Source organism: Bos indicus x Bos taurus, chromosome 4, assembly GCF_003369695.1.
Source record: "Bos indicus x Bos taurus breed Angus x Brahman F1 hybrid chromosome 4, Bos_hybrid_MaternalHap_v2.0, whole genome shotgun sequence".
NCBI classification, from domain to species: domain Eukaryota; kingdom Metazoa; phylum Chordata; class Mammalia; order Artiodactyla; family Bovidae; genus Bos; species Bos indicus x Bos taurus.
In genome coordinates, this window is record NC_040079.1 from 41,992,141 (window position 1) to 42,014,036 (window position 21,896).

The following is a 21,896-nucleotide window of genomic DNA, read 5'->3' on the forward strand; positions in this document are numbered from 1 at the left end:
CCTTGCAGTCCAAAGGACTCACAAGAGTCTTCTCAAACACCACAATTCAAAAGCATCAATTCTTCAGTGCTCAGCCTTCTTCACAGTCCAACTCTCACATCCATACATGACCACAGGAAAAACCATAGCCTTGACTAGACGAACCTTTGTTGGCAAAGTAATGTCTCTGCTTTTCAATATGGTATCTAGGTTGGTCATAACTTTTCTTCCAAGGAGTAAGTGTCTTTTAATTTCATGGCTGCAGTCACCATCTGCAGTGATTTTGGAGCCCAGAAAAATAAAGTCTGACACTGTTTCCACTGTTTCCCCATCTATTTCCCATGAAGTGATGGGACTGGATGCCATGATCTTCGTTTTCTGAATGTTGAGCTTTAAGCCAACTTTTTCACTCTCCACTTTCACTTTCATCAAGAGGCTTTTGAGTTCCTCTTCACTTTCTGCCATAAGGGTGGTGTCATCTGCATATCTGAGGTTATTGATATTTCTCCAGGCAATCTTGATTCCGGCTTGTGTTTCTTCCAGTCCAGCGTTTCTCATGATGTACTCTGCATATGAATTAAATAAACAGGGTGACAATATACAGCCTTGACGTACTCCTTTTCCTATTTGGAACCAGTCTGTTGTTCCATGTCCACTTCTAACTGTTGCTTCCTGACTGACCTGCATACACTTTTCTCAAGAGGCAGATCAGGTGGTCTGGTATTCCCATCTCTTTCAGAGTTTTCCACAGTTTATTGTGATCCACACAAAGGCTTTGGCATAGTCAATAAAGCAGAAATAGATGCTTTTCTGGAACTCTCTTGCTTTTTCCACGATCCAGCAGATGTTGGCAATTTGATCTCTGGTTTCTCTGCCTTTTCTAAAACCAGCTTGAACATCAGGAAGTTCACGGTTCACATATTGCGGAAGCCTGGCTTGGAGAATTTTGAGCATTACTTTACTAGCATGTGAGATGGCTTATACACTTGTATAATGTTCTTCTTTGGAATGAGTTCTTGCATGCAAGTTTCTGACATTAGACGTAACAGGACACGAGTGTGTAAAAGACAACTGCTCTATGTTGTTGTTAGTCTAAAATGAGAGGCCACTGAATGAAGGCTTTAAAACTCTTAGAGATCCAACAGGCAATATGAATTTTAAATTAAAATAACCTTTCCAGTGTTACGTCTTTACACATGTAGTAGGATCTGCAACTCTAGACGCCTTGGCAGTGTATACTCATGCCATTAGTGTAGTACAGTATACTATACTGTATAGTATATTACGTAGTATATTGTATCGTATAGCCCTTCCCCCTTCCTTTTATTTTAATAGAAAATAAATTTTCTCTAAGCTGCTCATTTCTTAAAATCCATTTAATTCATATTTTAAAATAAATCAAGTACAAGTGAACATATTGCCATGTAAGACAGACTGGGAAGACCTCAGGTTTTATACCATTAATGTTGATTATTTCTTTGAAAGAACTGCTCTTGCTATTTCCTCTTACTGAAGCTAAATGTTCTTCAGACTCAAAATTTAATTTATATCTCATTATTCCACTGCTTCTTGATCTTTTTGAGCATTTGAAGATATTGTACTTTCTATTACTCCTTCTAGATAACTACTGAGACTGATTCTTTCCTGGTGATTATAACTTAAGTTAAAATTGCCTTTCCTGGATTTTGAGGATGTGGTTTACATCTGTCTCATGTCTGTTTTGTGAATGAGATATTAGTACAGTTAAGTTCATTCTTCTCACTGAAGAATGTTACTGCATAGATAACTTGGTTCCTTCTGCACAAATAAGTGATTCACAACAGAAGACGTTCTGCTAATGCATCAATCCATATGTTTGTGTAGTTCATCAACTGATCACACTTCCGTTCATGAGAGTTGGGCGTTTCTGCACTGTAGATGTGGTGACATATGGATAGCTAAAACCTTGTTATGAAGTTCAAATATTTGTGGTGCTTCAACCTGTGCAATGTCTAGACAGCAATAGGAATAATCTCCTTATTCTTAAAGGATATTTTTACCAGTTGTAGAGTTCTCTACTGACAGTTATATTGTTTCAGCACTTTGAAGCTGTCATTCCTCAGTCTCCCTTTATTTCAGTTTCTATTGAGAAGTCATCTGTCAGTCTGATTGTTGCTTCTGTGAGGATAATCTGCTTTCTTCATTGGCTGATGAAGTAATCTTTTTTTCTTCTTTTTCGAACTTTTGCAGTGATATCTGGATGCTGTGGTCGTTCTGGATTCATAGGGCTTTTTGTGTCTATGAAAAGTGAAAGTGAAGGTCACTCAGTCATGTCCAACTTTTTATGACCCCATGGACTATACTGTCCATGGAATTCTCCAGGCCAGAATACTGGAGTGGGTAGCCCTTTTCTTCTCCAGGGGATCTTCCCAACCCAGGGATCGAACCCAGGTCTCCAACATTGCAGGCAGATTCTTTACCAGCTGAGCCACTAGGGAAGCCCAAGAATATTGGAGTGGGTAGCGTAGCCCTTCTTCAGCACATCTTCCTGACCCAGGAATCGAACCAGGGTCTCCGCATTGCAGGCGGATTCTTTACTAACTGAGCTATGAGGGAACCTTTTGTATCTATAGCTTGATATCTTTCATAACTTTTGGAGAATTTTTAAAATTAATTTATTTATTTTAATTGGAGGCTAATTACTTTACAATATTGTGGTGGTTTTTACCAGCCCCAGGTGTAGCATCAATGTCTCTCCTCTCTCTTTTTTGATTCCAGTTTACAGGCATTTTAGACCATATCCTGGTTTCTCATATGTTTCTTATTTGATTCTATATTTTATATCCTTTTTCTATGCATACCTTATTCTGGTTTCTTTTTATGACCTACGCTCCGGTTTCCTAAATTTTCTCTTGTATTTTGTTCAATCTACTTTAAACCTGAGTTTAAACACTGAATACACTATTTCAAAATTGTAGTTTTATTGATCCAGAATTTTCTGTTTGGTTATTTTTCATAGACTTCATTCTTTGGAACATATTTTCAATCTTATCTTCTATTTTTTTGAATGCATTAAGTGTATGATCATTAAAGCTGTGTATGATAACTCCAATATCTGAAAACCCATGAGTCTCTTTATAGCACTTTCTGTTTTTATTGGTATTTTTTTACCAATAGAAAGTACGCGTCATGTGCCTGATCAATTTTAATTGAAAACTAGACAGTAAACTAAAACTTTTAGAGAGAATTTGAGGCTTAGGATGATCTGCTTTCCTCCTGTGGGGATTTGCATTTCCTTCAGGGCTGTATCTAGCAATTCAGAATAACCTCAATTGAATTTTAAAGATCTGAAATGATTTGAGGGGCCAGGGCTGGTATAGTTCTCAACAGTCTATCTGTTCTCCTATTCAAGGTTCCAATTTGGATCATGAGGACTTACCAGGCTCTGAACTCTAAAGTTTTTATTCCCTTTTAGCCCTGAAAGTCTGTCAGAAGTTCTTTTCACCTTTCCAGCCTCTCAGTGCATTTTTCTGGAATCAACACAGCCCCCCACAGGGATACAGCAACCTCAAATCCTGGGCTCATCTCCAAGTTTTTTTCTTCTGTATCTTATCTTCAATTTACCTTTGTCTTTCTAGTTCTCTGATGTCCTCAGGTTAGGATTTCCACTTTTAGGAGGGAAAAATTTATTGGACTCCCAATAAAATTTGAGTTTAAGGTAAAGAATGGATAACTTTTACAGTTTCTGTCCCATGTAATAATTGGAACAGACTTATACTGAGAACTTATTCTCTGTTTATCTGACACTCACACTTAGGTGGATATCCAGTGTTTTATCTGACAACCCTACTTCAGGCAGAGTTATTTCCATATTTTTCCAGCTTGTCTAGATGTTCTTTGAATTACCTAGAACATCATTGCTGGAAGTGAAATTTCACTTTTGCTAACTGGTCAACAATCTTATGTTATTAAAAACATTTTTAAAGACAAATCACCAAATGAAAATTAACAGTTTCTTAAATCCTAGCTGCCATGAACTACATGTGTGACCTTGTATAAGTGGCCTTACATTTTTGGCCTCATTTTCCTTAAATGTAAAATAGGAGTGATAGGTAACATTTATTGAGGGCTTGTTATATGCCAAGCATTATGCTAAGCATGTTATAAAGGGTTAATAATAATTGCTTCTACTTCATAGGGATTTTTGTGAGAGCCAAATTAGAAAATAATTTTCTAATGAATGGTCTGGTGCATTTTCAAAGCTAATTAACTATTAAGACCAATTTGTTATAAATTTTAAACTAAATTGAGCATTATGCAAATACTAGGGCTACTAGTATCATTGCGTGCTGATGTTTCAAGTGCTACAAAAGGCCTGCGTGCGTGCGCGCTAAGTCGCTTCAGTCATGTCCAACTCTTTGTGACCCTATGGACTGTAGCCTGCCAGGCTCCTCTGTCCAAGCTAGAATACTGGAGTGGGTTGCCACACCCTCCTCCAGGCCTACTAATCTCTAGAAAGTAGAGAGGAAGAAAAGCAATAGTTTTATTCTTTCTTTAAGTGATACTGTAAGTGAAAGTCTATACTTTTTAAATACATGCCTCCCAATAAAAACTATAGTTGTAAGCATCCATATTTGTAGAGGTAGAAACTTCAGTTTTATTCCAGTTTGTGATGAGCTAGTCACTCCTGCCCAACTCTGAAAGTAAATCATATGCCAGGTAAAAATAGCCAAAATGTTATAAGGTGATCAATTTCACATCCACCATTAACCTATAAGAGTTTAGGATGTCATATTCCTCTGAAAGGGTAAGAACTACACCCTTTGAGTGGAGCATGGACTGGATTTTGACTCCCTGCTCACTGCTTGACTAGACAGCTTTATGTAGCACATGCCTGAACAACTATACATGACAATCCTGTTGAACATAAATCGATATACAGTGAGGAAGGGCAACGTGTATGTGTTGGCTGCTTTGCACATAGCACGTTATTTCATTTGCTCTGTGCAACAGCCATACACGAAACAATGCATACAAAGCTGGCAGTGGTCTCACCATTCTACATTGAGACTAAGGCTCAGAGAGTCTATATAACTCATTCTGTTAATGATGGGCAAGTCAAGAATTGGACTTGCGTGTATTTGATCCCACATTCCTACTCTTTCCTTAGATCACTTTTCCTTCCTAGACTTCTGCTACTCCGTACATAATGAATCAAATAAACAACAAAATAGTTATAACAGAGATGCCTTGTGTTTAAACTTTGAGGGCATTTTAAAATTATTGTTATTTTTAACTAGAAAAGCAGAGAAAGATAGAACTTCACCCCCCTTAGGTGAAGTATCTGAAAAAACAACCAACAACCCTCTAATATTTCTTGGCCTTTGCACCCTGATACTTTTGTTAGAGGCAGCAACAGTGTAACAATGTCTTTATGCTTGAATCTGTTCTAAAAGTCATGTAATATTCAGTTTCAGTTCAGTTCAGTCCCTCAGTCATGTCAGACTCTTTGCAACCCCATGAACTGCAGCATGCCAGGCCTCCCTGTCCATCACCAACTCCAGGAGTTTACCCAAAGTCATGTCCATTGAGTCGGTGATGCCATCCGACCATTTCATCCTCTGTCGTCCCCTTCTCCTCACCCCCTCAATCTTTCCCCGCAACAGGGTCTTTTCAAATGAGTCAGCTCTTCTCATCAGGTGGCCAAAGTATTAGAGTTTCAGTTTCAGCATCAGTCCTTCCAATGAACACCCTGGACTGATTTCCTTCAGGATGGACTGGTTGGATCTCCTTGCAGTCCAAGGGACTCTAAAGAGTCTTCTCCAGCACCACATTTCAAAAATTAGGCCATAGGAAATTATCTATGAAGCATTAGGACCACTAGAATGTAATAGAACACAACTGCACACAGCTCTTAGCACATGGCTATTGCTGCCAGCGGTTACCCACTCCACACATGCCCTGTTATCAGGCAACAGTTAGTGCCAGACCATTAATGGTCACTCAGCCATTGCTCCATGCCAGGCCCCTCCTCTAAGTGCTGCTGCTGCTGCTGCTAAGTCACTTCAGTCATGAGCGACTCTGTGCGACCCCATAGACGGCAGCCCACCAGGCTCCCCCATCCCTGGGATTCTCCAAGCAAGAACACTGGAGTGGGTTGCCATTTCCTTCTCCAATGCATGAAAGTGAAAAGTGAGAGTGAAGTCGCTCAGTCGTGTCCGACTCTTAGCAACTCCATGGACTGGAGCCCACCAGGCTCCTCTGTCCATGGGATTTTCCAGGCAAGAGTACTGGAGTGGGGTGCCATTGTGAGCAGCTCGCAGTGTTGTTGTTTAGTTGCTTAGTCATGTCTGACTCTTCACGACCCCATGAACTGGAGCCCGCCAGGCTCCTCTGTCCATGGGATTTCCCAGGCAAGAAAACTGGAGTGAGTTGCCATTTCCTTCTCCAGAGGATCTTCCCAACCCAGGGATCAAACCCACGTCTCCTGCATTGCAGGCAGATTCTTTGCCACTGAACCACTTGGGAAGCCCTGTTTGTCAGTGAGCAACCATTAACAGTCCTTCTCAGCCATTGGTTGGAACTGCAGTGGGCCCCTCCCCAGTGCAAGCTGCTGTCAGTGAGCAGCCATTAGTGGCTCAGTTAGCCAATGGTCAGTGGAGTGGTGGTCATCAGGCAGAGAGTGAGGTAGGAGGTGGGGGGTGAGGTAAGAGATGGAGACTTGGATTACAGGTGAACTGAGAGGCCCGGGGAACAGGCTGGGGGCTGTGTCCTACAAAACTCCAGAGCCCTGGCCAAGGCTGTCCACTGGCCTTGGTCCAAGCCTTGAGGCAGCACTGAACCTCTCCCTCATCCTTGTCTCTGTGACCTAGTGGCAGCAGCAGTCTGCCTGTGAAGTCGGTGAGACTTGGCACTGGTTATTTGGGCAGCCTGAGGAGCCTGAGGGCCAGATGAGTTCTGGGTGCCTGGCTCCCTCAGTGATGACAGCTGGCATAGTCTGGGGACCTGGCCCTGAGGGAGCCTCCAGCTGAGATCTGCCTCTTCTTAGCCAGGATCTGGACCTCAAAAGGTGAAAGTTGTGCCTGGGGACCCTGACCTTTCTTGTCATAACAGAGAATTTGTTTGGTGGAGGTTTACAGGGACATCGTTACATGACCATGACCTGATCTCAAGAGCAAAGGATCTGACACCAAGAAGTGTGCAACAATTCACTGTGCCCCTCCCTCACCTTTCCTAGAAAAGGGCTTTGCTGAAAGCTTTCAGGGAGTTTGGGGTTTTAAAGGCACAAGTCACCGTCTTCTTGCATGGCCCTCAATAAAGCCTTCTCTGCTCCAAACCCTGATGTTTTGGTAATGATTAGCTTCACTGTGCAGAGATGGCAATGGCACGCCACTCCAGTACTCTTGCCTGGAAAATCCCATGGACAGAGGAGCCTGGTAGGCTGCAGTCCATGGGGTCACTAGGAGTCGGACATGACTGAGCAACTTCACTTTCACTTTTCACTTTCATGCATTGGAGAAGGAAATGGCAACCCACTCCAGTGTTCTTGCCTGGAGAATCCCAGGGATGGGGGAGCCTGGTGGGCTGACGTCTGTGGGGTCGCACAGAGCCGGACACGACTGAAGCGACTTAGCAGCAGCAACAGCAGCAGCTTCACTGGGTGTCAGGCACATGGACTGGCATTTTGGTAATGAGGGCAGTGTAGCTGCTCTTGGGTTAAGGAAGGCAGTGGAGTCAATCAAATGCAACCAATATTTCATCAGTCATTTTTCAACAGCCGTTTCTTGAGAATCGCTGCATGACATGTCACTGGAAATATAAAGATAAATAGTGCCTAGTCTCCTCCTGGAAAATTTCAGTGTGGGGCTAATCAAACAGACCAGTTGAATATAACAGTCACCAAAGAAGCATGGAAGTTTGCAAGACAAAGTGATATTCTAAAATCCATACCATAAATCATCTGTATATGATATTGTTCATGTGTTTTAACAATTGTAGGTAACTTCTCTATAGAGACCATCTCAAATTGTTATTCAGTCACTCAGTCATGTCTGACTCTTTGAGACCCCATGGACTGCAGCACCCCAGTGTCCTTCACTATCTCCTGAAGTTTGCTCAGACTCATGTCCATTGAGTTGATGATGCCATCCAACCATCTCATCCTGTCACCTCCTTCTCCTCCTGCCCTCAATTTTCTCAGCATCAGGTTGTTTTCCAAAGAGCCGGCTCTTTGTATCAGGTGGCCAAAGTATTAGAGCTTCAGCATCAGTCCTTCCAATGAGTGTTCAGGGTTGATTCCCTTTAGTATTGACTGTTTTAATCTCCTTGCTGTCCAAGGGACTCTCAAGAATCTTCTCCAGCACCACAGTTTGAAAGCATCAGTTCTTTGGTGCTCAGCCTTCTTTATGGTCCAGCTCTCACATCCAAAAAACAATTGAGTATCTCTTTCAAGTTTGAATAGGAAATCGTTTAAACAGCAGGAGCTATTTAGGTTAAATAAAAGGAAAATCCATTAGTAAATTAAGTTGCTGAATACTGGAATCTTAAAACGCTTAAGAAAAAGAAAAATTTACCAGTAGTTTTTCAGAAAACAATCATAATACTTTGAAGGTTTCCATGAATTCTTGGCTCTAAACATGCACTGACCCTCTCACCTAGCAATAGGATTCAATAAAAGATTGTATATAATTTCCCTGACCTTTTTATGTGAAAGCATTGGAATAATTTACTTTGAAAGGAAAGCTAGTAGTGCCTTTCTGGGATACCTGCTATATAAAATTTTCCTCCACACAACTAAACTTGAAGTGAAGCCATTTGGCTCCTCCATGCCCATCTCTCTGGCATTTACAGGCAGAGTAACTCATATTCTGAACTGCAGTGACTCAGTGTGGTGACCTGGTTCACTGCTCAGGGTGCCTCCGTGATCCCTTGTCATTGTGGTTCAGTCATTCAGTCATGTCTGACTCTTTGCAACCCCATGGACTGCAGCACGCCAGGCTTCCCTGTCCCTCACCATCTCCTGCAGTTTGCTCAAACTCATGTCCATCGAGTCAGTGATGCCATCCAACCATCCCATCCTCTCTTGTCCCCTTCTCCTACCTTCAATTGGAGTCTTTTCCAAAGAGTTGGCTTTTCATATCCGGTGGCCAAAATATTGGAATTTCAGCATCAGTCCTTCCAATGAATATTCAGGATTGATTTCCTTTAGGAGTGACTGGTTTGATCTTACAGTCCAAGGGACTCTCTTGGACTCTCTTCGAACCACAGTTCGAAGAGATCAATTCTTTGGTGCTCAGCCTTTTTTTATTGTCCAGCTCTCACATCTATCTGTCCATGACTACTGGAAAAACCATAGCTTTGACTATATGGACCTTTGTAGGCAAAGTAAAGTCTCTGCTTTTTAATACACTGTCTAGGTTTGTCATTGCTTTCCTTCCAAGGAGAAAGCATCTTTTAATTTCATGGCTTCAGTCACCATCCACAGTGATTTTGGAGCCCAAGAAAATACCTGCCTCTCAGGCTAAAACAGTAATATTGACTTAGCCAAAAAGTTTGTTCAGGTTTTTCTGTAATCAGGATGTGTAGACCTATAGATCTCTGTATGTAGACCTTATGTGGGGTGCCTTGGAGAATATGGAACTAAGTTAAAAGATTGTCCACCAAGAGCTTAAAAGGCAATCAACAGATATGCAAAATCACTGCACTGCAAGGATGAAGAAGAAAGGAAACTTAAAATATTGATATTTTAAAGTAAAGTAAGAATATGTCTGCAAAAGGCAAACATTTGGCAGTGGGAAATCTTAACTGCAGTTCAATGGATTAAAAAAAAACACTAAATCCAATGGCTAATTAAAAGTTGATTAAAATCTTTTAGAATAAAAATGAGATGCTATTTTAAACTTATATTTAATTGATAATATTCAATGTTAGCAAGGATTAAAGAGTTGATCAGAGTTACATTTTCTGGTCGAAGTATACAGTGCTTTGTAGAAAGCAATTTGGCCACAGAAAGGGAGAATCCTTAAATAGTCCTATCTTCTAAAGAAGAATATTGCAATTCTCATATGCTTTATATGCTATATTGAAAGAAACTTTTCTATATCATCTAGGTTTAGGTTCAGCTACATATGCTAGAAACCCCCAAATAACAATGGCAAAAAGCATAAATGTGATCTGCAAGGGAGGCTACAAAACGTTCTTTAGCTGGGCATTACTACCCAAAATAAAACTGAAATTTAATCATTAAGGATGAAAAGGAGAATGAGTGTTGGTAGATAAGAAGCAACTTTTGCTCCATTATCCTAGAGAACAAACTTGAACTTAAAAATAATTTTCAAAAAGGCATTAATTTTAAGGGATAATCCCAAATTTCCAAGATGAGGAAAATATTTTCAAGTTACAAATTGATTCAGATTCCATAGAACAAGGAATGTTATCTACAAAGCTTTGAATTGATGGTTGATGTTCAATCACTAAATCATGTCTGACTCCTTGAGACCTCATGGGCTGCTACACACCAGGCTCCCCTGTCCTTTACTATCTCCCAGAGTTTGCTTAAACTCATGTCCTTTGAGTGGGCGATGCCATCCAACCATCTCACCCTCTGTCACCTCCTTCTCCTCTGGCCCCCAGTCTTTCCCAGCATCAGGTCCTTAGATGGTTGAACATGCTTTATTAACAATTTACTTTAAAAAGCGAAAGGTGCGATACTGGATGCTTGGGGCTAGTGCACAGGGACGACCCAGAGGGATGGTATGGGGAGGGAGGAGGGAGGAGGGTTCAGGATGGGGAGCACATGTATACCTGTGATGGATTCATTTTGATATTTGGCAAAACTAATACAATTATGTAAAGTTTAAAAATAAAATTATAAAAAAAATAATAATAAAAAAAGGAAAAAAAAATAAAAAGCGAAAGGTGTTATTATATAAAGCGTATACACTCAAGTATGCAAAACACATTCTTAAAAGTGTTTTTTATACTTTGCTTCATTGTCCATATTTTCCATAATGAACATATTAAAATGAATGCTAAGAAAATTGTAGACATTATTTTTAAATACATTATAATTGAAGACAAATTCCCAGATTTGAGAAACAAGAACTCAAATTGGGAGAGTCCACATGTTGTTCCAGACAAAATTAATATAAAGGACTAAGACAAAGCCCAATAAATTTTTCAAACTTAAAGAGAAAAAACCCTTTTGACAGTAAATTGGGAAAAGCAGGTCACCTTCCAATGAACCAAACTCAAGTTGGCCACAGATTTTGTCCTCTGCAAAACAAAATGCTAAAAAGTTATGGAGTTTCCACATTATTATCTAGTGATCATCATCAGAAAATATGCCTTTCTTCTGTGTATTTCAATAATTTCTCAAAGTCTTCCTTCAAATTGCCAACATACTAATCACAATGAATTCAATAAGAGAAAATTATAGAAGAAACAGACTGGTAGTGATCACCAAATCACCTAAAATCTTAAAACTGAGGGTTTAAAAGCAATAACTTCTAATGGGATAGGATGAATGCTGAAAAGTCTAAATGATAGATTTGCCTTGGGTTCAAAAACACTAAGACCAAAACAAATTTTGATGATGCACATTCAGAAAAAAGTTGGACCATGAGGCCACAAGTAAAGCAAGGCTGTCGGGGTGGCTGCCTGGGTGGGAGGAATTGGGTGGCAGTTCCTGGGGGTGTCCTCTCTGGCCCTGGCCCTTTCTTCCAGGGTTACACTCTACTTCTCAGTCCCATTTTATTTTTGTCTTTCAGCTGAAACTAAGATCTGCTTCAAATACTACCATGGAGTAAGTGGAGCCTTGCGAGCCACCACCCCCAGTGTCACCGTCAAAAACTCAGCAGCTCCTGTAAGTCCTGTGTCCTCCTCTTTTGTCCTCTTAGAACTAACTCTGGTGCTTCTTTACTTTGCTATTCTGTTCTTATGTTTTAATGTATGTGTGCTGGGGGTGGGGAATCTCCACACAAATGTGGAGATATATTGATAGATTCTGAAAATATCTATATTGATACATATAATGATAGATTCAGACAGACAGAAGCACATCTCAAAATCAGGCAGTGAAATGAGATCCCAAATAAACTTATCAGAACGCATACATCCCACTTTTTGTTAGAGAAATATCAGGCTTCACTAGATAACCAGATGTTTCTAATAGACTCACACATAATTGGGCTTCCCAGGTGGCGTTAGTGGTAAAGAACCCACCTGCCAACAGAGGAGACATAAGAGATGCAGGTTCGATCCCTGACTTGGGAAGGTCCCCTTGAGGAGGATGTGGCAACCCATTCCAGTATTCTTGCCTGGAGAATCCCATGGACAGAGGAGCCTGGCGGGCTACAGTCTGTAGGGTCGTAAAGAGTCAGACACAACTGAAGTGATTTAGCACACACGCATAATTGCAGTGAATAAACGTCTCTCTTAGGAATACATCTTTAAAATTCCATGATGTTAAATATTTAAATTACTGGATGTTTAAATTTTTTAGGCTTAAGGTAAATTTCTGGAATAGAATTTAAAGTTTTAGGCTGATTTTAGTCATAGAATTAGAAAATGATAGGCCTAGAAAAGACTAGAATCTCTGGTCCTTTTCTTCTTTTCTTTATATAAATGAGGAAAGTGTAATTTTACCGAGGAATTTAAGTGATATACCTAGGGTCACACGGTTAGCTAGCTGCAGATTGGAGATTTAAATCACACTGTTTCCTACCTGGTGGCTCTGTTGAGTACTCTGGTGATAAATGCTGTCTTTTCATAAATTACAGTCTGGTTTTATCTTTGTGTTGCTTCTTACCTTAGTTCTCAATTCATCAGATGAGGCTAACTGAAATCTTACAAATGGCATTCCTTTTCCTTTCATATAAATTAAAAATGACGGACTGGGGAAAGTGGAACAGAAACCACTAGGGACTTTGTAAGTAGAGTATCACTTTTACTTACTAGTGTAAGTAAAAAAAGATTTGAGGGTTTTTCCCCCTATGTAAAAAGAAAGAGAAATTGAATGAGAAATGAAATAAGAATGATTTAGAAAGAACCTCAGCTCCAAAAGACACCATTTGCTGTTTCACAAATCATTTTTTCCATGTGCTAAAGATGACTGTGTTGAGTCCTCAGTGGGGGCAGTAAGACAAACAGGCTTGGGAACCAGGAGCCTGTCTGCCTCCATCCTGGGGGTGGACAGGGCTTTCCAGGGCTTCCCATGAGGGGACACGCAGCAGGCGGGGCAGGGAGAAGAGAGGAGGGACCAGCTACACTGTTCACTGGCTCTACCATTTCTCCCTGCACTCACCCTGTCTACTTATATGTGATGTTTGTCACTTTATGGGGTGGGTCAGAACTCTTAAGTGCGATAATCTGAGGACATATCCCCAGAGTGGTGAGCCCAACTTCCAGCTCCATCTGTAAGGACCATCCCCCAAAGAGGGGAGCCAGTTGTCCAGGCAGGAGGAGCAACAGAATAGAAGCAGTGAAACTGGAGCTGAATATCGAGGTGGACAAAGCAAGAAGGCTTTGAACACACAACAGAGAAGAGAGAGGCTGAAGGCAGAGTCTAGCTGATTCGGGAAGAGCCCTCCAGTCAGGCTTGGCCGGTTTCCGCCACAGCACAGTGAGTCAAGTGATGGGGCAGCTTCTCCCAGATGCCTGAATCCCTCAGCCAAGATGGGTCTTGCCCAGGGATGGGACTGGCCTGCTGGCTCAAGGCTGGAACGAGACGGGAGAGCTCCTCACCTTCTGCTCAGGTGGGCTGCTATGGGTGTGTCCAGCCCTGGAATTCCAGTGAATTCTTATCTTCCGGGAAGTCCTTTTTGGAGGAAGCTCTCTGGGGCATTTGGCTTCTCTGAACTCAGCCTACTGGAAACTCCGGTTTTAACCTGCTCCTCAGACTAATGCAAAATGTGATCTACATCATCAGAGAGGTATACAACCTAAGCCTGAAAAAATAAAAGGTGCCAGGTACCCGGAAAACTGCCTAAGGTTACACTGAGGAAAAGCCCTCTTTGAGATGAGATCACTTTGTCACCTGGCTTAGGCTTTCCAGGGGATGTGACATCAGAGACAAGGGCTCAGGTCTGAGGAGAGGAAACAGCAGGTTGTTTGACAGGCATGTTAAGGAGCTGGCCTGCTTCTGAGTCAGCACTGGCCCCACCGCGTTATCCCTTGTCTGCTCCCGTGGCTTATGCTTAAAATGCAGACATCTGGAAACACTCTGACATGTTACTGTTCTTCTCTTATCTTCTCCAAGGTGACTTTCTTGTATAAATCAGTAGACACTTGGGTTGACACTTTAATGTACTTTCCATACACAACTGTTGTTTCTTTTCTTAATCCAAGAGCCTGACCTCCAAGCCCATGTGATGCCAGGAGTGGAGAGTAATCTTCCCACTGCCTCGTTAGTGATGAGTCCTATGGCAGAAGGGAGGATGTACTTTCCCGCAAGACAGCCTTTTAACGTGCAGTTGGGTTTTGTGATAGTTAAACTCCCGGTGGCCTTTATTATTCTGTACCACGGTGCATTCTTCAAAGGCGATTCACTTGTATTGTTCTAATCGATTCACGGCATATTGGTGAGACAGTTGGGAAGGGTCTTTTTGGTTAAGTGACCACTGGCTATGTGGTTGTGGAGCTGAATTTAATCTAGCCTTTGCTTTCTGAACTCAGTTTAGTTTTTGAACTTTGCCTTTGCATTTGGTCTGTGGACTTAAGCTCACTGTTTCTAAAGGGAAGTGCTATTCAATTTTTCCAAAATCAGCTTGCCATTTTTAAACTGAGGATTGCTGGTGCCGCCCTGATCTCTTATGAAGAGTTGTTTCTCTATGGCCATTCTATCATGTCCCAGTTTTGGCGGCTGGAAGTCCAAATCAAGGTGTTCACAGGATTGGTTTCTTTTGATGCCTCTCTTCTTGGCTTGCAGACTACTGTCTTCTCATTGTGTACAAAAATGGCCTTTTCTCTAAGTGCCTGAATCCTTGGCATCTCTTCTTGTTCTTGTAAGGACACCAGTCCTCTTGGATCAGGACCCAACTCTAAAGCCCTCATTTAACATTAATTACCTCTCTAAAGGCACAGTCTCCAAATACAGGGAGTTAGGATTTAAACAAATGAATTTGGTGGGGGAACACAAGTCAGTCCATAACAGAGACCCACTGTCTTCTTGGGCTGACTTGACAAAGTCTACCCCAGCCATCTGCTGCACAGTCCCTGTGTTCCAGCAGTAATAGTCCATCTGTCTATCTGGTAACTGTAATTATACACACACACACACACAAAGGATTTGATTCTTATTTTCTGGGACTCTTTAATGAAACAACACTGGAGAAGACCCCTGATCTAAAAGAACCAGTCCTGTCTCCCCTAGTCATACACACACACACACACACACACACACTCGCTTCCCAGGTGGCTCTAGTGGTAAAAAAAAGAAAAAAAACAGCCGCCAATGCAAGAGATGTAAGAGATGCTGATTCAGTCCCTGGTTCAGGAAGATCCCCAGGAGGAAGGCATGGCAACCCTCTCCAGTATTCTTGCCTGGAGAATCCCATGGACAGAGGAGCCTGGTAGGCTACAGTCCACAGGGTCACAAAGAATCAGACACAACTGAAGCAGCTTAGCACACATACAGGCATATACACATATATGTATATATTCAGTTACATATATTGTTTTTCTTTACATGAACTTGATCATTTCTATACAATCCAATAAACCAACTTTATACTCATCCATTATAATACTAACCATGAAACGCTAGAGATTTTTAGAACTACAATGAAGACCAAAATAAGTATAAAAGGTATCACCATTTTTAACATTAAAAAAATACACAAATAGTATATCCTCCTTGGAAATACTTATAAACAAAGAGGAAAATATCACTTGTAATTCCACCACTCAAAAGAGCCTCAGGAACTTGTCGAAAGGAAGGGCTTTTGATTACCTCTGGCCTTGGAGCCGGCTTTTGCAGTAAGATTAACAAGTGTCCTGGGGAGAGGGTGGCCAGCCAGCCCCTGGGCTCCATGGGCCTCAGAGCCAGTCAGCACTGCGGCTTTTACACAGAAAGTGCCTGATAAATGGCCGTCAGATTGACGACAGTCTAGCCAAACATTCTGGTTTTCAAATTCTAAATGGCCTTTCTATAAAAAGTTTGCTTTTTTTTTTTTTTTTTTTTAACATTTCACTGAGGGATGAGAAATCTCAAATTACAAAGATGCTGACTCCAGATTTGCACCTTTCAACTCAAGTGTTCAACTCAGCAGTCACACTCTGGGAAAAGCACTCCTTCAGGGAAAGAGTCTGAGAGAAAGTAAGTAAATTAAACCTGACCCACAAGCAGAGTGATGAAGGCAGTGTGTCGAGCACCAGTAGGTCAGAGATACCTGGGATTGGCAAGGAGGGTCCAAGTTCTCCCTACTTCAAGCAGGAAAATAGCCCCCAGCCACACTGGTTGAGATGCTGGCCAGAGAGAGAAGCACAGCCCAGGTGGTCTCCTCCCCACACCCAGAGGGCTGCCTTCCACTGGCCACTTCCACACCAGCCACTTTTCAGACATAATTAAAAGTTCCATGGTTATCCTGTACAATAAATTGACATCAGGGCTTTTGCCTTTCTTGGTCTATGCAGAAAGCAAAGTTCAGGTTGATTAACAGGCAGATTAACTCTACTCTTTTAATTTCTTTGGTTCAAAACACATGATCTGCAAGACTGAGCCGAGGAGCCGAGCCCTCAAATGTGCTTACTCCAAAGTTTGTTGCTGCCCCTACCCCTCGCAATAATTAATCTTGGGTCTAGTAGATCATTAGGTCTGACCCCTTTCAACCACCTGAACTGAGCCCAGGATTTAAGGTTGCATTGGGCTGCCTGGGGAGGAAGACAGGGTCCCCACTTTTAGATTAGGGCTCTTCTCCAGGGCTTTTTCATTAAGCAGTCCCAAAACTCAGAAGCCAGTCCTTGCATCTTAATCACAGAGGTAGATCTTTTTTCTCCTTTGGAGTTTGTCTGTGTTGCTCTTAACAGAGGGACCAGAAGCCCTTAAATGAGTAAAGTCCTCAGGCATGTGAGGGTGTAAAGGCTCTGTCTGTGTTCAGCCAAGGGTAAGTCAGAATTATCAGGCAGCGCTAGGACTGAGAGCAGAGTCTGACCCCTAGAGTTTTTTATACCTCCCCCAGGGCTGTGGACAGTTTCCCTGCCCATGTTCTTGACCACAACTAACTTTGACGAAAATGGCTGCTCTGTCAGAACCTAAAGAGGACTGCCTTTCAGAGGAGGTTAGTATAATCTTAGCACTAATACTTCAGTTTAGGGGTTCAGGTATTTGTGCACCCAAATAGATGCATGTGCACATAGCCACTACCGGGTTATTTTAAAGACTCCCTGAGTTTCATTGGAGCCTCTCTAATTTTTCAAACAACTGTATGGTTTGTGTGTGTTACACTTTCAAATGACAAAAAAAAATCTTGCTTGCTTAAAATTGTCAACATTAACCTAATATTTTTTCTTAAACTATTTGAAACTATTATTCTTTTTTCTTTCTAGACCCTTTCTAGCAATTGTAAGTTTCTTTAATTGCCTTTTTCTAAAGGCTTAGCCAAAATGAGGTGATTTTGCTTTCTTAGGGCATAATGACTACTGGTGAGGAGAAATAAGGAGGTTTTCTCAACTGGGAGACTAACATTTCAAAGAGTTGTTTATAACCTGAAACAACCATGTGGTTTATGGGTAGAGTTCTCTCAGATAACCTGCCTTAGGAAGATTCTGCATTGTGCCCTCAGACGTCCCAAATTTGCCTTTTTGAAACACTTCAAGCTGAAAAGAAAGGTATGGATAACCTCCATTCCAGATGCAGGACTTGGGGATAATTATTGCTTATTTGGAGGGAGGGATGTGTATGCACAAATACGCTGTCCACTTCATTGAACATTAGTTCACTTTGTTGAACTAATAGGAACAAGAAGTGATGATCACACTGAAATCAAACAAAACTGGATTCAAATCTCTGCTGTCTGACTTACTAGCTGTGGGCATTTGAAGGGCAGGAAAGGCGCTTTTTCAAGCCAACAACATACCCAACCCCAACAGTTATTTGGCATTTTTTGCCTTATTCCTTTGCACACTCAATTCCCACTCTTAAAATCTTTTCTTGAATAATGTAGGGAAATAATGGAATAAAGTAATGTATAGTATCATTTTCCCATATTTTTTCTTCTTACTTGGGCTGCACAAATTAAAATGGGACTAACACTTTTCTCATTCATTTAACAAGAATTTGTTGCCAAATACTAGAGAAAATACCCCACTGCTCTGTATTTCCTAAACAGTAAAACAGAGATGCCAAGAAATGAATTTATACTCCTGACCATCAGAATTACTCATGTAGAATTAAGGTCCAGATGTGGTAGTTATGGGTCCTGAGTTTTATCCTCTACAAGTTTAATCCTGAATAAAGACATGAACAAAAATCAGTGACCACTGTTCTTATTATCCATAATTGTACTATAAAATGCAGCTAAGAGATAATTCTGTTGTATTTCTTGATGGCTTCCGTATTCATATTAAAGAGACAATCTCTCCCACATTCTGGCCTCTCAGTTCCTATGGCCAACCTTCCTCAGCCATTGACTCCTATGGTTCTGGTCTAGGTCTTCCCAACACAAGTGGTTGCATCACTTCCGAATTCTCAGATCCCAGTATACCACTCTTAGACCATCCTCTCCCTGCTTTGCAGCTCACTGGCCTGCCCCAAATCTGTTGATCTTAACTACATGATCACACACATGTTTCACCTCCCTCTTTAGCCTTATCACTGACCCATTCATCTCTTTGTCACTCTCACCTGGCAAAGTCCAGCCATGGTTAAACCCAATTTTGCCCACCCTTGTTCTAGGAAGTAAAAGAATTTTTATAACCACAAATCTCAAGAGCCCTTTAGCACTCCCAAGGAGCACTCAACTTTTCCTACATTCAAAGAAGGCTATTTCATATTTTCTTCATTTTCCTCAAATCTATAGCACCTGCCCCCTCTCCACCATGATGACCCGCTTTCCTTCGCTGAGAAAATAGACGCCATCAGACCCCAATCAGCTTGCCTGCACACAGCCCACTGCACTAGCCTGCCTGAACGCAGGCTCACAAGCTCTGTTCCTTCTCATTCCCACTGTCCCGGGTCAAACTGTCAATTTATACATAGGATGCTAGCTCATCTTGCCTTCTAAGAAACTCTGATCCTGAGATTAGCATCTGTCTCCTGCATAGCCAATTCTCCTCTCTGTTGGAACTTTGTCAGCTCATCACATAATGTTTCTGCTCAAAATTGGCTTTTCTGTTCAACATTCTTTCCATAACCTTCCAGTCCTAGGCGGCCTGCCCCCGCCTACTGCTGCCCCTCCTTTTCCACCTATTTCTAGTATTACTGGTTGTCTTTCCCACCCTTGAGTTCAGTAAGCCAGTCTGCTCTTAGGGCCTTTGTTCTTCATGTGAGGAACATGTCCCCCAGATATTGAAATGGCTTACTGCATCTTTTCATTTAGGATTTTTCTCAACGTCACCTTCTCAGTGGTCTCTGTAAGCACCCAATGTAAAAGAGTCTCCACACACGTACAGGCACTCTCCAGGCTCCATCGTGCTTTGTTTTCACTCATGGTGTTCATGGTGCAATTTCTGTGTGTTTAGTCCCCCTATTAAAGTATAACCTCTAAGGTCAAGGATGCATTTGCCTGTCCTATTCAGAGCTGGTTCCCAGCACCAGCTAGAATAATACCTGGCATGTGGCAGGCCATCCATAAAACACTTGTACCCAATAGGTATGGTTCGAGGCCCTGGCTTGGCCTTTTAACTTGGTGGCCTTTAACTTCTCTGAGGGAGGCTCCATTTCTGAATCTACAGCAGTATAGAGGGATGATAAAAATAGGATCTGTTTCATTGGACTGTTAGAAGGTTATGTGAGGATGAGATGAAGTGATGCCAGTGATGTTCTCAGCACTGGCCCAGCATGTAGTGAGGATACAGTAAGAATTGATTGGTATTATGAGTCTCATGAGCAAATCCTGTTTCTCTGTGGGTCTCCTCCAGCTCTCTGGTTGCAAAAATACATAGATTTCAGTATCAGTATCATATAGAGAAGCTGAATGCATATTTGAACAATATACAGAAAAATTAAAAGTGCCAAAAATAATGAGTTTGTACCTGTAAGAATGGGTTTAATCCCTTCATTCAGGGTATTTTAAGAGGAAATCACTGTCCCATAAAAAGTACCTGTGGGGTGGATGGAGAATAGTTCAAAATGGTGGCTGAACTGTGGATTGTAGTTTAATAAATATTTGTGAGAGAAGAACTAGACCAGAAGTACTTCAGTTTACTTCTTGTGCCCAAATGAGTCTGTTGCTTAGAGACATTGTCTTAGAAGATCACAATGTAGGCAACCAGAGAGTGGGCCTGGGCTTCCCACACAGCCCTTGGAAAGGCAGAGAGGAGAGATAACAGGTTCTTGATGCTGACCAGTATTTAATGAAAGAGTAAGAACTCCCCTCCAGATATGAGATAAAGGGAGGTGCCCACTCATCACATCATTCAGCAAGTTGTAGGGAGGAGGAACCTCCACGATGTATCTAGGGGAGGGCAGCTGTTGCTGCCGTGGGGATGTGAGGGCCCTGATGTGGCAGAGTACCTGGGCATCTGTGGACCTAAGTGGGCTTTTCTTAGTTTTTCATGGAAGATCTGAGTGCCATGTCATGGGACAGCAGATGTTGCCCTAGAGAGACACACACATTTTGCTTAGAACCTAAACACATTTTTATATTTTAAAATACACCTCAGAAATTTTAAAGCAAGTCATTGAGGAGATAGTTTGTATGAAAGTAAAATCAATTTATAAGCATCTTTTCAGGAGCATCATTCATTTTTCAAGGAGTAAATATTGTCGCAGTCTCACTACACACTCCTGTAGCTGAACCATGCACATCCCTCCCCGGGTGAGCCCTCACATTGCCTGTCTGTTTAGTCAGAGGGAGTGGGTGGCTGCAAAGAGCTCTGTGCAAAATGCAGCCCTTGTCTTCCACTGATCAGACTGTCTGACCCAGATGGAAAGGCAGCTGACATACTTCCTATGATTTAATTTACCCAAAGCTTTGCAGTACATTATTTTTTTTAATTGGAGGATAATTGCTTTACAATGTTATGTTGGTTTCTGTTGTACAACAGTGCGAATCAGTCATAATTGTGTGTGTGTGTGTGTTTATATATATATATATATATATATATATATATATCCCCTCTGCCTTGCTCCTCTCTCCATCCACATCCCACCCCTCTAGGTCATCACAAATATCATATATTAATGCATATATATGGAATCCAGAAAAAATAGTACTGATGAACCTATTTACAGGGGAAAAATGGAGATGCAGATGTAGAGAATGCACTTGTAGACACAGCAGAGGAAGGGGAGGGTAGGATAAATTGAAAATGTGGTATTGACATAAATACACTATCATGTGCAACACATTAATTTAATAGCTATTTTTAATAAGTAGAATTAAAGCAGGTTTTTTTTTTTCCCCTTCAGCCACATAGATTTAGATACAAAAACCAAACTCTTGTCATTCTTCCATCCTTAGCTGGACTTACTGGCGATAAATGACAAAAACTAGGTCTGAAGGACAGTGATTTTGAGGAATTTTATAGTCTGTAAGAAAGTGATTCTAAATTCAGAGTACAAAGAAAGAGATCAGCCAAAGGAACTCCTCTCTTTTCCTCAACACCCTCTTCTAATCAGTCACCAAGTTCTACCCCTGTACTATCTAATGGTACAAGCCTCTCCTCTCCCCGCTGTCCTTCTAATCATATTGTCAAAACTCTCATCGGCTGCCTCCAGATGAGTTCTCTGCCTGTCTTGTGCTTTCTAAACTCAGGCTTCTCAGCCTGGGGCCCACCAT

The 21,896-nt window shown here is 41.5% G+C and overlaps 1 protein-coding gene across 10 annotated transcripts in view; it reads left to right on the forward strand.

The window, feature by feature from the left end:
* HECW1 (HECT, C2 and WW domain containing E3 ubiquitin protein ligase 1) overlaps positions 1-21,896 on the forward strand; it is a 481,203-nt gene that overhangs the window by 250,086 nt on the left and 209,221 nt on the right. For 9 of the 10 annotated variants that reach the window (XM_027539200.1, XM_027539204.1, XM_027539202.1 and 6 more), the window contains one exon: positions 11,727-11,821. In XM_027539200.1, coding sequence (XP_027395001.1) covers positions 11,727-11,821 — 95 coding nt within the window. Of the gene's footprint in view, positions 1-11,726; positions 11,822-17,174; positions 17,235-21,896 lie in introns of those variants that run through there. The other variant, XM_027539208.1, reaches the window with a different exon arrangement.